The sequence below is a fragment of the Manis pentadactyla genome, chromosome X, assembly GCF_030020395.1.
Source record: "Manis pentadactyla isolate mManPen7 chromosome X, mManPen7.hap1, whole genome shotgun sequence".
Taxonomy (NCBI): Eukaryota; Metazoa; Chordata; class Mammalia; order Pholidota; family Manidae; genus Manis; species Manis pentadactyla.
This window is the reverse complement of record NC_080038.1, coordinates 130,577,592-130,594,496: the sequence shown is the minus strand read 5'-3', so window position 1 is coordinate 130,594,496 and position 16,905 is coordinate 130,577,592. Positions and strand designations below refer to the sequence as shown.

The 16,905-nt window shown below is 40.3% G+C and overlaps 1 protein-coding gene across 1 annotated transcript in view; it reads right to left on the bottom strand.

Moving 5' to 3' along the window:
- ADGRG4 (adhesion G protein-coupled receptor G4) overlaps positions 1-16,262 on the bottom strand; it is a 98,554-nt gene extending 82,292 nt beyond the window's left edge. The window contains exons 1-2 of the mRNA XM_036919182.2: positions 16,193-16,262; positions 4,545-5,159 (exon numbers count right to left, since the gene is read on the bottom strand). Coding sequence (XP_036775077.2) covers positions 4,545-5,159; positions 16,193-16,262 — 685 coding nt within the window. The remainder of the gene's footprint in view (positions 1-4,544; positions 5,160-16,192) is intronic.
- Positions 16,263-16,905: the final 643 nt, after the last annotated feature.

Sequence of the window (16,905 nt, the reverse complement as noted above, 5' to 3'; positions counted from 1 at the left end):
TCCATGTTAATACTAACTTAAAATACATCAAATTGTAGAACAATATGTATATATGTATATATTCTTCTTCTCTTTTTAAATTATACACACCCATACACACCTAGGCACATGTGCACACACACTTATAATAAATCCATAGGAAAAAAGCTAAAAGAATAGATACCTCTGTGGAGAGGATGTAGGGTACGTTTTACCTTATACCTGATTTACTTTGTGTTGTTTGACTTTATTTCATTCACAACTGCAATGTATTGTCTTTGTAATTTTTAAAAATAAAAAAGGAGGCTTAAAAATGACTCCAAAACTAAATTACTAATAACTAGCAACTTCGCTGTTATTATTCTTTATCACCATGCTGTTTAAATATTCCAGAGATATCTCTGACTATAGTGAATAGTTGTTTATTAAACCCAGGTAGGGTTCATGGTTGTCAGCAAATGTTCCCCCAAAGCCTTGTTCTCATGAATATATAAATACATACATATATAATTTATGTGTAAATAGGTTTACTGAGATTTGCAACCTAGCAATGTGCTCATTAAAATTTATTTCTTAAAGGTCAGAATCTTTCTATGGACCATAAATACCAATTTATCAGGCAAAAGCTGAAGCTAGACATGTTGTAATCATTCCTATTTATTCATATAATTGCCCCCTTTTGCCCAGTGTCATCTGGCGAAGACAGAGGTAGACGAAATCCTGTGGTGTTACAGCTCCTTCAGTGGTGAGCAGGCGGTGACTGCAGCTTGCAGCCTAATTCCCCAGACGGGTCTTTAGCATCAGCAATTCCCTTCAAAGAAAGCTTCTCAGACAGTGGTGCGTAGTCTTTGGGGGACCACAGACTCCCCTGAGGTAGTCCTGCATGTGTGGGAGTGAAAAGAGCACAAACTTTGCAACTGGACAACTCTTTGTTCAAATCCCTGCTCCACTACTGGGTGGGTGACCTTAAAGGACTTATTTACCCTTTCTGAGCCTCTCTTTCCTCATCTGTAAAATGCCCTGCACGTGGCAAGAAGTTAGAAAAAGGCAACAATTTCATATTCCTTTAGAATATGATGGAAACTGTAGACTCTGTTCTCAGAAAAAATTCCACCTTGCATTTTTCGAATGTTGCATACAGTTTCAAGAGCTTTGCCCACACATCAAGGCTATTCTGGACATCAGGTTAGGAACCCCTGGTCTAAGGGGGTTGGAAAGAACATTTGAAGACACCTAAATAGTAGAAATAACATTTTCTATTCCTTTTGCAGGTTGACATTTTAGGTTGTGTTTTCTTTTGCTTATCTGCTGTGTTGGGTTATTTGTGTATTATGCCCACCAAGACTTAACCAGACCAAGAGGATAGATTACACATTAGAAAGCATACAAGAGAGCAAAATAAATGAGAGCTGTCTGGCACTTTAACACATCAGTAGCAATTTACCAGCGAAGTGGTGGGAAAGGCCAGGGCATTTCACTAGCCAGATTAGTGTTTCAAAGACCACTGCTAAGCATATGGATTTAATAGAGCCTTACTTCCGGTTCCTTAGATCAAAGATAAAGTTACTTAAAACTGCTTTGGGTGAGCTGTTCAGGCTTATCCTACTAGTCCCTAGCTCAGTTTTGTAATCAGAGCCAGCTAGGACTATTCTCTTTTATTTTCAAGGCTTCAGAAAAGAAAAAAGCCAAATGCCTTCAGGTAGTAGCTCAAAGGAATAGCTTTCCTGTTCCTTTGCATTAGTCTGATCCCAAAGAAACACAGAAACCCCCTGGAATGTGCCTCTGCCATTAACTCAAACAGCATCCAGACCATTGGTGAAAACATATCTCCGTAGTCTGTGAAAGGCCTAATAGGCGTGGATCTAGCCCCCATTCCCTCGCTACCTCTCCAACTCTGTAAGAACAGTAAATAATACACCTTTAAGAATAAGTGAACATTTCAGGAAGTGAGAAAAAATCCTATCTCAATGCTGTTATCACACACTTTATCCACACTTGCGGACTGCTGCTGCTGATGGTGGAAAAGACTGGATGTGAGGGGAGAGTGAGGCTGTACAGAGAAAAGCAACCCTGTATTTCCTCCTAAAACTGAAAAGAAGGGAAAAATACATGTGTAACTCCAAAAAGCCAGTTTTCTTGCAAGAACTCCACTCCAGAGACTTCTCCAACATCATCACTGCTCTCAAAAGAAAAATGAATTGGTTCATAAATACCAGGAAACAGGGCTCTTTGGTTAAGCGGCTGATTCTTGGGCTGAGTGGGGAAAGCACAAGATGAGCCTGTAACATTGTGTTGTGCTAGAAAGTAAGGAAGTGCTCAAAAAAAAAAAAAGACAGGAAAAGGGGTTAGCATCAAAAATATATAAAGAACTCAGATACCTCAGATAATATTATTATAAAATATATAAATTACCTCAACACCCAAAAAACGAATAACCCAATTAAAAGATGGACAGAGGACCTGAACAGACACTTCTCCAAAGAAGAGATGTGGATGGTCAACAGACACATGGTCAACCATCCACATGGCTAATTATCAGGGAAATGCAAATTAAAACCACAATGAGATATCACCTCACACCAGTAAGGATGGCCACCTTCCAAAACACAAACAACAAATGTTGGCGGGGTTGTGGAGAAAGGGGAACCCTCCTACACTGCTGGTGGGAATGTAAATTAGTTCAACCATTGTGGAAAGCAGTATGGGGGTTCCTCAAAAAACAAAAAATAGAAATACCATTTGACCCAGGAATTCCACACCTAGGGATTTACCCAAAGGAAGCAAGATCCCAGATTCAAAAAGACATATGCACCCCTATGTTTATTGTAACACTAATTACAATAGCCAAGAAATGGAAGCAACCTAAGTGTCCATCCGTAGATGAATGGATAAAGAAGATGTGGTACATATACACAATGGAATATTATTCAGCCAAAAGAAGAAAACAAATCCTACCATTTGCAACAACATGGATGTAGATAGAGGGTATTATGCTCAGTGAAATAAGCCAGGAGGAGAGAGACAAATACCAAATGATTTCACTCATTTGTGGAATATAAAAATAAAGCAAAACAGAAGGAACAGAATAGCAGTAGACTCATAGATACTGAGAAGGGAGTAGTGGTTACTAAAAGGAATGGGTTGGGGAGGGTGGGGGAAAGGGAAAAGGGGATTAAGGGGCACTATAATTCACAATCACAATATAGGTAGGTCACTGGGATGGTAGTACAGCATGGAGAATACAACTAATGACTTTGTAACATCTTAGTACATGATAGACAGTGACCGCAGTGGAGCAGGTGAGGACTTAATAATATGGGTGAAAGTTGAACCACTGTGTTGTATATTTGAAACCATCATAAGATTGTATATCAATGACACTTTAATAAAAAATGCCCTTAAAAAATGCATAAATGTGTCAAAAGGATATGAGAGCCAGACTGAAGGACTCCCACTGGCCAAATCTGGGCCAATTTGAACATCAAAATAAACCACAGCAACAGATTGTAGCCCATTGAATAAAATAAGAATCAATGAGTTCCTGCTGATACAAACACATAAACAACTGAAGGAATAAGTAAGTAAATGTGCGAGAACACTTTTCCTTACAATAGGATACTAAAAATAAATGTAGAAAAATGATGGAGTTTTAAAAATCATTTTGCAACCACCATAGTAACTAGATCATAGATTGAGGCAAGACTCATCAATAGATGTAAAACTATTGGTGAAAGTTTGACAAGAACAAGATATTTACAGAGCCTCCAAATATCTCCCCCCAAATTACTTAATAATTACAATGGAGAAATATAGTAACTTTATAGTGGAGAACCGAGCAATTATCATCAGAACCAAGCAATCAAAGTTATCATCACCAGTGATGGGACAAATTGGCATCATGAAAGATGAGGAAAGACTAAGGATCTGTTCTGGATTAGAATCTAAAGAGACGTAACTAAATGCAATGTGTGATCCTGAACTGGATCCTGAACCAAACAGAAAGTAGCTATAAAGGAAATTACTAGGATTGGCTAAATCTGAACATGGACTATGAATTAGTATTGTATCAATGTCAAATTTCCTGATTTTGATCATGGTACCATGGTTACGTAACGGAATGTCTTTATTCTCAGAAAATACACACTGACAAATTCAGAGGTAACGAGGCATCATGTCTGCAACTGGCTCTCAAATAATTAAGAAAGAAATAATGTGCATGTGTGTGTGTGTGTACGGGTATGGAGGGAAGCGGAAAGAGAAAGATACGGTGAATGATAAAACATATGGGGAAAATTTAACAGTTGGTGAATCTGGGAAAAGAATATATAGAAGTTCTTTGTCCTATTCTTGCAATTTTTCTGGTAAGTTTGAAATAATATAAAAATAAAAGACAAAAGAAAATAGTATTTGTTCTGCATTAAAAAGAAGACGACAACACTGTAGCAACCTTGGGCCCTTCTGGGGAAGACAGAGCTTTGGCCCAGGAGTAGGTTGTTTGGAGCCCTGAGCAGAGTTAGTGCATCCTCACTACCCTTGTTACGGAGAACAATTCACACATTACTCACAGCAGCGCAGTCTCACGTCAACAGCCGGAATGACCTTGTTGATGAGCCAAGTATCTTCTTCCCAGCTAACTATATTTCCACTCAAACACTTCATAAACTCCTCCTTTTCCAGGATGTGGTCCCAGACTTGAAGGTAATACAAGCTTCCAGTGAAATCTGGCACCACGCTTTTAACCTGGCTGTCCCCGTTCTTGAGAAAATGTCCTAGAACCAGAGTCCCATTAGGTGTCAGGTTTTGTGGTTGATCCATCATTACCAGTATCCTTTCTTTATTCAAGAAGAACTCTAACCTGCCCTTCACACCATCCCATATCAAGCATATTGTATGCCACTGTAATGGAGTCAGTTGGTAACGGATATAGAAGGTCTTGCCCAAGTTGTATAGTATTAGCTGCTGATGGTCTCCTGCAAGTCCAAGGTCTATGACTTCTCCACCCAGGAAGGTGTTATTAACAATATAGGAGAAGGCCATCCAATCATTTGATTTGTCATCCACGAATAGCAGGTCAACACACACTGTGAATCGACTGAGTTCAGGAATGGTGCTGGTCAGGGTTACATGCATGTCAGCTCTTCCATAGAAATCCAGCCTTTTTCCTTTTAGTGAAAATGCATCTTTCCAAATGTCGGGAAGGGGAAAGAGAAAACAAATGAAATTTTAGTCTCAGAAAAATCAATTTTATCATCTTCATTAGCCATATAGTCAAATCCAGATCATACAATACTACTATGAGTTGATAATGGTTCAAATAAGCCAGATAAGTAGACATAGAAAAATCATCCCTATTTGTCATTGGCATGTGACTTTTTTGGCAGAAGAGTTTCTTCCTCATTATGTTTTGCCTGGGCTAATATGAAAAGTTAGCTTAATGCTCCCAGAGCACACACCAGCTGGGCAGTTTGGGGAGGCAGTGACAAGTATGTGGCTAAAGGAGGGGAGGAGGCAGCTTGGACTTAAAATTTGGGGTACATGATCCTCACTCATATAATCAAAAGATAACTATTTCTATCTATGTAACTGCCTTATTGTATTTGTAGTGCAACAGCAATTTGTTTCTTCTTTTCCTTTTCCTGAGCCAAATTACCTGATTTATTCCTTCCCTGGAGACCACTTCTCACTGAAGTCACTGACAGAGCCTGAAGGATGACCAGCTGGACAATTGCGAAGCTCCGGGGCTTCTGTGTGCACTCGGGACTGCAGGAAACGGCACTGCCCCGAATGTGTCCCGACTCCCTCCTTCCGTCTCCCACTAAGGGGGCTGCAGCAGCTTTAAGAGGCTCTAGATGGCCATACACCCAGTTACCATTTGTTCTGGAGTCAGTCTGGGTTGGAATCCCAGCTCTGACACTTATCAGCTGTGTAACTTTCAGCAAGTAACAACCTTCCAGTGCCTCAACACTTGCTTCAGTAAAATGGGGTTCAGGGTTGTATGCATGCTCAACTCCAGGGGCCACTGTTCACATTATAGTCTATGCCAGATAATAGCCCTACCAACTGACCTTACAAGACAATGTATGCAAAGCCCCCTCGAACACCACTGAAGGGCATGCCCTTTGGGACAGTCTTTTGACAGGCAATTTGGCAACATCTATGAAAATTAAAGTTGAGCATGCCCTTTGTTTCATAGAACACTACAGATACTATCATGATACCACCATCCACTGTTAGAAACCTCACACCCCAGGCCACCAGGCAAATATCTGAGGATTGCTGAACGTCAACCTAATTCCAGTCCCAGCACAGCCCAAGACAAACCAAAAAGAGCTTTATGGTAGAACGAAATTCTAACCTCTCTCTGAGTTAGGGGTATAACCTTGGGCTCTCCCCTCTAAAACTGACAGCCATAACAGCACACTACAGAGGCTGGCAGGATTCCCTGCTTGTGGGAGATGTCCCCAAATGAAAGCTTCTAGAAAACTCTCTACCCTTAGTGTTCTCTCCTTCCATTCCTCCACTGAATATCTTGCAAAAGCAAACGAGTATGTGCCTGTCCACACACGCTCACACATACCTGTGTGTGTGTGTACATGTACACGCACACGCACATGCGCACACACACACCCCCATGTGCTGGAACTCATCCCACCCACCTCCTAGGGAGCTATTTCTGAACTGTCCGTGGTGGATGAATAAATGCCTATTTCTGTCCATGGCTTATTTTACCTTATCATCTTTCACATGGCTAATAAATCAAGAGCTAATCCCACACGACGGTAATTGCTGTGAAACCCAAGTCTCAATTAGGGTTGGTTAACATGGCTTTTCTGTTCAGCCCTCCAAAATGACGTCAAATACAACATTTAGGAATGGGTTTTATGGTGGGAATAAATCTCCAGGGCTTATTTGTCTCTTAAAAAAGAATGTGTTATAATTTCATATGGTCTCTGAGTATCTGTCCTCTCTGCAATTGACAAGGGACAAGTAACTTACTAAATCAGAAATATAAAAGATGGCCTATTTTTGAAGCACAACTTAGAACAGCAATGAGATATTATTTTTGCCTCTTAGAATAACAACATTTTTGACTGAATATCCAGTAGCAATGAGCCTGTGGGGAAAAAATTCACTTTAATACACTGCTAGTGGGAATACCAATTAGCACAATCTCTCTCTCTTTTTTTTGAAGGGCAATTTGCCAGTATCTATGAAAATTTTAATTGTGTATAATTGTGTATGATTTAACCCAGCAGTAGCATTTCTCTCCATTTATTCTAGACAAATATACACGTATGCAAAGATTCAAATACCAGAATACTTATTGCAGCATTGTTTGTAATTGAGAAAAAAAAACAGAAAAATCTGTATATCTATCAATATAAGTGATTAGTTAAGCGATTGCTACCTCTCTACAGTGGTATGGAAATGAACAACATAGATCTATATAGTTACGGAGAGATTTTCAAGGCTAAATATTGTGTGAAATGAAAGTTACATGAGTGCAAATAGAGTATTATTCTATTAAAAAAATAACGGAAAACTGTATATATTGGCATACACATAGAAAAAAATTTGGCAGAACACACACCAAACAGTGAAGGATGAGTATCTTTAGGGGTGAGATTTAGGTGGAATTTTACTTTCTATGTTATTTATTTCAGTAATTTTTGTATTTTTTATACAATCATTTTTAATGCATACATACATTTATAATGAGAAAAATTCAAGATAGTTGGATGGGTGGATAGACAGATAGATGGATGATAGATAGGTAGACAGATCGATAGAATGAATCACTTGAGGCCGTACTTGAGATTCTGCAGGCAGAGGTAAGATCTACTTAGATATGAGCAGAAGTGTGGTGGAGTGGAGTCCAAAACGCCACATTTGAGTCCCAGTTCTGCCCCTTACGAGCTGTGTGGCATGGGTAATCAATGTATGTGAAAGCTTTTAGGACAGTGTCTGGCCTATAGTGAGCACTTCACTTCTCTGTACCCTGTTTCTCAATGGTAAGATGGGAGTAAGAATCACCTATGTCCCAGGACCGCTAGGAAAGATGATGCAGTAATAAACTAACACTTTGGTTAGAAACGTGAGCACGTTCATCAGCGGTGAAGCCCCATGCAAATAGCAGCTGCCATGTTTGTCCTTGTCATGGTTAGAAGCCTCTTTTCCCTCCCACAACCCCTTTTGCACTCTCACACACGCAGGCGCGCCTGCCGAGCTCGGCCGCAGCCTCCAGGCCCCCAAGCAAGGCTCAGAGGAGGCCCGGCTCTGACACGGCAGGACAGGGGCTTGGCCCTTCCGTTTGGCCAGGCAAGCAGCATTCTCTGCCGGGCCTCTCCAGGGCCTGCTTCAAAGGCCACTTGTGTCTTTGCATACGACTTAAGTACCCATTGCAGATGTCTGCTTGGACGCTGCCATCTGTTCCCTGGCAATTTTCAAGTCCAAATTGCATGATTGCTCCCCTAAAGCACGTTCTTTCTTGATTTAGCTCCTCTGTGTCTCTTCGCCTGTAGCCTCTTTTTCCTTTAATTTGAAATTACTTTTATTGTTTTCTCCACTTAAAAAAAGAGGTGCTTTTTCCATTATAAAAGTGATACTGTACATACTTTTTAAAAGAAAAAAGTGGAAAGTATTAGAAAGTGAAAAATGAGAACAAAGCCAACAGAGTCCCCCACCCAGAGAAAACCACCATTAATATTTTGGTGTATTTCCTTTGGCTTTTTCTTTCTGTGCCTGGGTCTTGCTTGTTTCTACATGGCTGATGTCATATTGTAAGGAAAATTTGGTACCCTGCTTTTCTCACTTAACATTATGACATAAGTGTTTCCCACATTAGGAAAAAGTTACCATAAACCTCATTTGAATGGCAGTATTACAGCCCCAGGAGGGCCAGGCACATTTTACTTGTACTGACAAAATTCACATAACATGAAATACACCATTTTAATCATTTTACAGTGTACAATTTCAGTGGCATTTAGTACATTCATGATGGCATACAACCATCACCACTATCTAGTTCCAGAATATTTTCATCCCCCCAAAAGAAGACCCTGTACCCATCAAACAGTCACTGCCCCCCAGGCCCTGGCAACCACTAATTGATTTTTGTCTCTGTGGATTTGCATATTCTAGATCTTTCGTATAAATGAAATCATCAGTATGTGACTTTATGTGCCTGGCTTCTTTCACTTAGCATAGTATCTCAAGGTTCACCCACGTTGTAGCATATATCAGTGCTGCATTCCTTTCTACGGCTGACTAATCTTCCATTGCATGGATATACCACGTTTTGTGTACTGATTCATCTTAATGGATATTTGGGTTGTTTCTACCTTTTAGCTATTATGAACAGTGCTGCTATGAACATTCATGCCATTCATTTTGTTTGAACACCTGTTGTCATTTCTTTTGGGTATATACCTAGGAGTAGGTGACACAGTAATTCTAGGTTTATGTTATTGGGTAACTGCCCAACTCTTTTCCACAGTGGCTGCTCCATTTTACATTCCCACCAGCAATGAAGGAGATTTCCAATTGCTCTACCTCCTCACCAACACTTGTTGCTTTCTGGGTATTTTAATTAGTATTATAACCATTCTAAAAGTAATGGAGTGGTATCTCATTGTTTTGATTTGCATGTCCCTAATGACTAATGACATTGACCACATTTTCATGTGCATGTTGGCCATTTGCATATCTTCTTTGGAGAAATGTCTATTTGAGTCCTTTGCCTACTTTTAAATTGGGTTGTTTGTCTTTTTGTTGTTGAATTGTAAGCATTCTTTATATATTCTGGATACTACAACCTTATGAGATATATGACCTGCAATATTTTCTCCCATTCTGTAGGCTGTCTTTTCACTTTCTTGATAGTGTTCTTTAATGAACAAAATTTTTAATTTTGCTGATCTATTTTATCTATTTTTTCTTTTGTAGCTTGTTATTTTGGTAGCATCCTAAAAATCTATTGCCAAATTCAAAGTCATGAAGATTTACCTCTCAGCTTTCTTCTAAGAGTTTTATATTTGTAGTTCTTGCATTTAGGTCTTTCATCCATTTTGAGTTAGTTTTTGTATACAGCATGAAGCGGGGGCCCAACTTCATTCCTTACCATATGTATATGCATATAAACCCAGCACCATTTGTTGAAGAGATTATTATTCCCCATTGAATGATCTTGACATCCTTGTGGAAAATGAATTGACCATACATGGATCGGTTTCTTTCTGGATTCTCAATTCTGTTCCATTAATCTATCTATATCCTTATGTCAATAATACACTGTATTATTATAATAATACATTGTATATACTGTAGCTTTGTAGTAAGCTTTGAATTCAGGAAGTGTGAGTCCTCCAACTTTGTTCTTTCTCAAGGTTATTTTGGTTATTCAGAGCTCCTAGCAATTCCATATGAATTGTAGGATCAGCTTTTTCATAGCTGTAAAAAAGGCCATTGGGATTTTGATAGTTTGCATTGAACCTATAGATCTCTTTGTGGAATGTTGTCATGTAACATTAAATGCATGAACATGGAATCTTTTCCATTTATTTAGGTCTTCCTTATTTTCTGCAATGTTTATAGTAGAGTGTAGAAGTCTTTCATCTACTTGGTTAAATTTATTCTTAGGTATTTTATTCTTTTAGATGTGACTGAAAATGAAGTTGTTTTCTTAACTTTATTTCAGATTGTTCAATGCCAGTGCAAAGAAACACTACTAATTTTTGTGTGTTGATCTTGTATCCTGCAGCTTTTGCTTTATTTATTAGTTTAAATATCTTTTTATGGATTCTTTAGGATTTTCTATGTGTAAGACCATATCCCTGGTGAACAGAGGTAGTTCTACTTTTTCTTTCCAGTTCGTATGTCAGTTACATCTTTTTCTTGCCCAATTGTTCTGGCCAGAACATGCAGTATAATGTTGAATAGAAGTGGTGAAAGTGGGCATTCTGATCTTGATTTTAATCTTAAGGGGGAAGCTTTCAGTTTTTTACCATTAAGTATGTGGGGTTTTTGTAGATGCCCTATATCAGGTTAAGGACATTCCCTTCTATTTCTAGTGCTTTGGGTTTTTTTATCATGAAAGGGTGCTGGACTTTGTCAAATGCTTTTTCTACATCAATTGAGATAATCACGTGTATTTTCCCCTTCAATCTACTAATGTAGTGTATTAGATTGATTGATTGACTTATATATTGAACCATCTTTGCATTCCTGGGATAAATTCCATTTGGTCAGGGTATATAATCCTCTTAATATGCTGCTGGACTTGGTCTGCTAAAATGTTGTTAAGAAATTTTGCATTTATATTCATAAAGGATATATTCATGTAGTTTTCTTTTCTTGTGTTGTCTTTGCCAGCTACCAGTTTTTAAACTCTATAGCTATTGATATAGCAAGAGATTGTGCCCCAGAGCTTTCTCTGGCAGAGCCTGGGGGCAGGGAATAAAATGCTTGCCACAGTGGTTATTCAATATGTAATTTTATTTTGCTTTTTGCTAAATTCCAAAGCTGCTTTGTCCGATGATGACATACTTAAGCAATTTTTAAGCAGAATTGAATTCGTGGAGCATTGAACAATGCCAGTTTTCCCCAGAATGCTCCAACTTTTGTATTATCTGATTTTTCAGGACAATGGCCTCACCAGAGTACTGGCCTCTACTGACAGTTTCCAGTGCCTAGCACAATGGTTGGCATATAGTAGGTCCTTTATAGCTCTTTACTGAACAAATGGGTGTGCCCTTATTAGGGCACTGTGAGAGAGGCTGATAGCTGGGCACAAGGACAGTTCCTTATGCGAAAGTAGCAGGGATGTGGGTAAAGCACCTGGCAAAGAATGAGAAGTTCTGAACTTCAAACTGAAATGGCACCCTACCCTCTGTTTTAGAGAACTTTTGACAAAAATTCAGGGGAGAGTTCCATGTCTCTATCAGAGCCCCCAAATACTAAATACATTCATTGTAAAAGTCAGCGAGGAGGCTTAGAACTCTAAAAGATAGACAATCCAAATGATTTTTTTCAGCAAAGTTCCTTTATTTTCATAAAATAATCATCAGATATATTCTGTACTTGCTTTTCTGCCTTCTCTTGGCAAAGTTTCTCCTAGAAAGGTTAAAGTGCTCCAAGGGTCAGGGGACTGAGATCCTAAGGGCACTGCTCTGCGCCATCACAGGAGGAGTGGACAAATGCGGCCCATCCATGGTCGGGCAGTGTAGGCATCACCTGATCATTGTTTATCCCCCATGAGGTGACCTGCTTCCCTCTATTTTACCCAAGATTTCTGATCCAGAGAGCCTGGCTGAGCATCATTGTCTGGATGTATTAGTTTGCTAGGCTGCTGTAACAAAGTACCATGAATTGAGTGGTTTAAATAACAGACATTAATTGCCTCACAGTTGCGGAGGCTAGAAGTCTGAGGTCAAAGTGTCAGCAAGGTTGTTTCCTTCTGAGGTCTCTGAGGGAAAAATCTTTTTCATGCCTCTCTTCCAGTTTCTGGTCGCTTACTGGCAATTTTTGGTGCTCGGTGGCTTCTGGGGCATCTCCCTAATCTTCGCCTCTATCTTCACATGGCCTCCTTCTCCTGTGTGTGTGTCTGTGTCCAAATTCCCCCTTTTTATAAGAGCGCCAGTCATGTCGAATCAGGGGCCCACCATACTCCAGTATGACCTCAACTCTACTTAACTAATCACATTGCCAATGACCCTTTTTCCAAATATGATCACATTCTGAGGTGCTAAGCATTAAGGTTTCAACATATGAATTTTGGGAGGACACAATTCAACTCATAATACTGAGTAAGGCTCAAGGCCCAGCTAACCACCTGGCAATACCTCCTATCAGAAGTGGAAGAGGAGGCAGAACAGATTTTGAGTAAGGGGCCCACCAGAGACATTGGCTGTGTTCCTACTGTGAAGAGTCTGGCCACACTGGGGGTGAGCATTCTGCCGAGGGTGCCCCAGGCCTGCCTCAAGCGGGAAGCATCACTCCTTACTCACAAAAAGGGAGGGAGCAGATACTTATTTCCACCGAATATGAGACCTTTATCTGAGCAAGGGGTTTTCTGGCTCTTAGTATCACAAATCCTTGCAATGAATGTTCAGGAGCATTGAAAAACTTTGTAGACCAGGTCCTGGTCTAGCAGAACCTAGGGTTGTCTGAGTAGATAGAATAGATAGATGCTTGATACTGGGGAGCTCCATTACACATCGCCATAGCCACCATGTGGACAGCCACAGGGAGAGGGAGTTACTGTCTGCCACCCACTGCCTTCATTTCCCACTGGTCTGGTAAATAATCAACTAATCTTTAGAGAAACCCAGTCTGCCATATATGAAGGCATTCAACTTTGAGCCTCCTTTCTGTCACCAGTCACCAGCCACAGAGTTATCCAACACCCCCCCTTCTCCAGTACCCAGGATGCCAACCACATATGTGGCCTGCCAAGAGCTCTTCTTGGAGTAGGTAACAGAGGCAGAGGAATTACCCCCACATGAGTAATAGGATTGTTCCTTCAACTCTTGGGTGCAAGGCCCATGTCTCACCCAACAAAATGGATGTCCTTACTCGTAAAGCCAAAAGCACCCTGGAAAACTCATTTACTTCACTGAGCACCAACTATGTGCCAGTGCTGGGGTACAGCTCGTGTTCATATGAGGTCCCTGGCTTTAGCTTATATTCCAGAAAGAAAGGCAATCAATAAACAAGTAAAGAAAAGAATTACAGACTTTGAAAAGTGCTCTGAAGGAAATTAACAGGCTGATGAGCTAGATAATGGGAGGGGCAGGGATGAGGGAAAGGGAATGTCTACGTTAGATAGGATAGCTAAGGAAGACCTCTCTAAGGAAGAGCCATTTTAGCTTAGTCCCAGGAGATGAAAAAGAGCTAGGGCAACAAAGACGTAGAGAGTGACCCTGACATGGGCGACAGCATGTGCAAAGGCCTCAAGGTGGGACTGTGCTGGACATGTTCAAGGAATAAGAAGGAAGCCTGTCTGTAAATGAAGTGAGCGAGAGGAAGCCTGGTAGGAAATGGGGCCCTGATCTAGGAGACCAGCGCATGTTGTGCTTTTTAGGTCTTATTAAAGAGTTTGGATTGTATTCTAATTGTGATGGAAATGTATCGGCAAGTTTTGAGTAAAAGAGTGACATGATCTAAGATGGTGACCTAAGGAAAGCTGGGTGAAGGATATATGGAAATCTCTGTATTTTTTTTTTTTGCAACTTTTCTGTAAATCTAAAATTTCAAAATAAAAAGTTAAAAAAATTCTAAGAAAAGGAGTGACATGATCTAACTTCATGCATTAAAGGCTCGCTTTGGCTGCTGTATTCAGAATACACTTTAGCAGAGCAAGAGTGGAATCAGGGAGACCAGTTAGGAGGCTGTTGCTGCTTTATTCCTTACCTCCTGCTCCATTCTGCAATGATTCACTTCCTAACCTCAGTCTTCATCCCTGCATCCCTTCTTGTTGGCCCTGCTCTCACCCCTTAAACCTTAAGACAGGCTTTGTCTCCTCTTCCACCAAAGACTTCGGGTGTCCCTTGGACCAAGGTGACCCTTGGTGTTCTTGCATGAACATGGTTGAGCTCTGCACTGTGGTTCCACCCAGTCAGAGCATCTGAGTCACACTCTGCCTGAGCTAGGCTTGGCGCTAGCCCTCTCTCCCATAATGGCCCTCACGGTTGGGAGGCTGCTGACTCGTCTGGAGCCTGAAGGGGACTAATCCTTAGTTATACCATTGTTTCAAGGACAGAATCTTATTTTCCAGGAAGAAAATGATGAATTTCTTAGGACTTGAAAGAAAATTAGACCTAATTGTTTGATAAGGTAAAAGAATCACTGCCTTGGCTCACAGATTTGGGACTCAGTCTAGAAAGCTTTATGACTGCTTTAAAGTGACCGTTCCAGGTTTCAAATCTGCACATCTATCACAATTCTCATCGACCAATGACATTCCTCACAAAACCCATTCTACCCTTCTAGTACCACACACTCATCCACTTTTTCTTCCATGACTACGCTGAAGACTCCTAGATTCTTCTATTCCTTGCCGCTTGACCCCTCACACACACAAAAATTCCACTTAGAGTTTGTGTCACACACCACCACCACCCTATAGGTGTACAAAATTTTATAATTTCAAAACACATTAATTTATTAAATCAGCAAATATGTACTGAGTGCTTCACCTGTGTGTCAAGATCTGTACTGAATATTTTGGATGAAGAAATGGAGAGAACAGTTTCTTGCCTTTGAGGAAACAGGCAGGGAAAAGCTAAATCAACATCTTAGCAGGTAGTAAAGGCCAGGCAATAGATTCACCCCTGTGCCCCACAGGTCCCATTTCAAGCTCTATTATAAGAAACATGGTTTCCCATCATGCCCCGCACACAGCAGAAAGCCAGGTAGTATTTGTTCTCTTTGGCAATGGAGATGATGATTTGTTTTTTTTCTAGATTAGTTCTCAAATATGAGGGCTGTTCAAATTAAACCCCAGGTCTATTTTATCAGGAATTATTACTCACTGGCATGTATAACTTTTTAGCTAAAGACTGATGTACTAAATGAGCAGTGTTATTAACTCAATTTACTTAATATGGACAAGATTGCAGTTTTCTGAGACAACCTTTTCCTTAAAACTCCATATTGCCAGCAATTGCAGTTTACTGTCTTAGTCACCTATTTGATGCAGAATAGAACCAAAGACGGAATCCATCTTCCTTCCTGCCAGAGTCTAGGCAAGGTCTGGGCCTCCCCAGAACAGATGCCCATTTGTCACCATGAATCAGTGACCAACTTTGGGCACACCAGTTTCCCCATCTGTAGTCTATGATTGCTGCCATATACATATAATGGAGACAGAAAGATATCATAATGCTCCAGGGAGTTTTAAATAAAGCATTGTGCAGCCCCAAAGAAGACCCAAATCTTCTATTAAGTGTGTATTAGCCGACAAACAGCATTTCAGAGTTGCACTGAGAATTATCAAAGACAACAGTTCAAGCTGTTGTCTTCTTGTGGCCAGCTCTCTGTCAGTCGTGCATACTCCTGAGTGAATGGATACACTTCCTGAAGGTCCAGCTGGTCCTACGGCCAAACAGGCCCAAAGGAAGCCATTGAGATGCAAGCCAACAATTTCAAATGGTTTATTTCTGTGACCTACTGTATATAAGACATTGAAAGAGATAATAATAAATTTTCTTACCTGAGAGAAAGATAAAATTCGATAGGAGAATCAATCCATAAAGCCTCTGATATATGATGTGTTCTTTCATTGTCTAAACCTGTGTTCCAAAAGTCAGAAATATGCTCAGCTCAGATTCGAAAGGAACATTTTATTAGCACATGTGACCATACTTCTCCCTCATATTCCATGCAAGGCTTTTTCTTATTGCTTAAAGTCAGGTCAGCCAGCCACAATATAGACACTTGCCTGAGTTATGCAGCCTGGCTGAAACCTCACTGATTGATTGATTTGCATATTCATTCAACAGATTTTATTGAGTGCCTACTATGGGCCAGACACTGTTACACACTGGCAATGCAGTGCTGGGAAGACAAGATAGACATACCCGCCCTTGTGGGGTAACCCAGAGGTGAAGACAGACATTAAATGCATAATTACACACTGTGATGCATTCAACCTTAATGCACACAACTGCAACCCTACGACCTGCAGTTTTAATGATCCTAAACTTTTGGAAGGAAGCACTTTGCAAGAGACCTTATTGGCCAGAGCAACTCATCAAATCATTTCTATTTGTAAAGCAGATCTGTTTAAAGGAACTTGACTGTCTCATTACATTCATCCAGCTTCTCTCCTTAAATAATTGTAACTAACACTGCTGATTTGGGAAATACACTGGAAATCCCCCTCTCGCCAACCAACACGGTATTAAAACTACAAATCCTATGGAA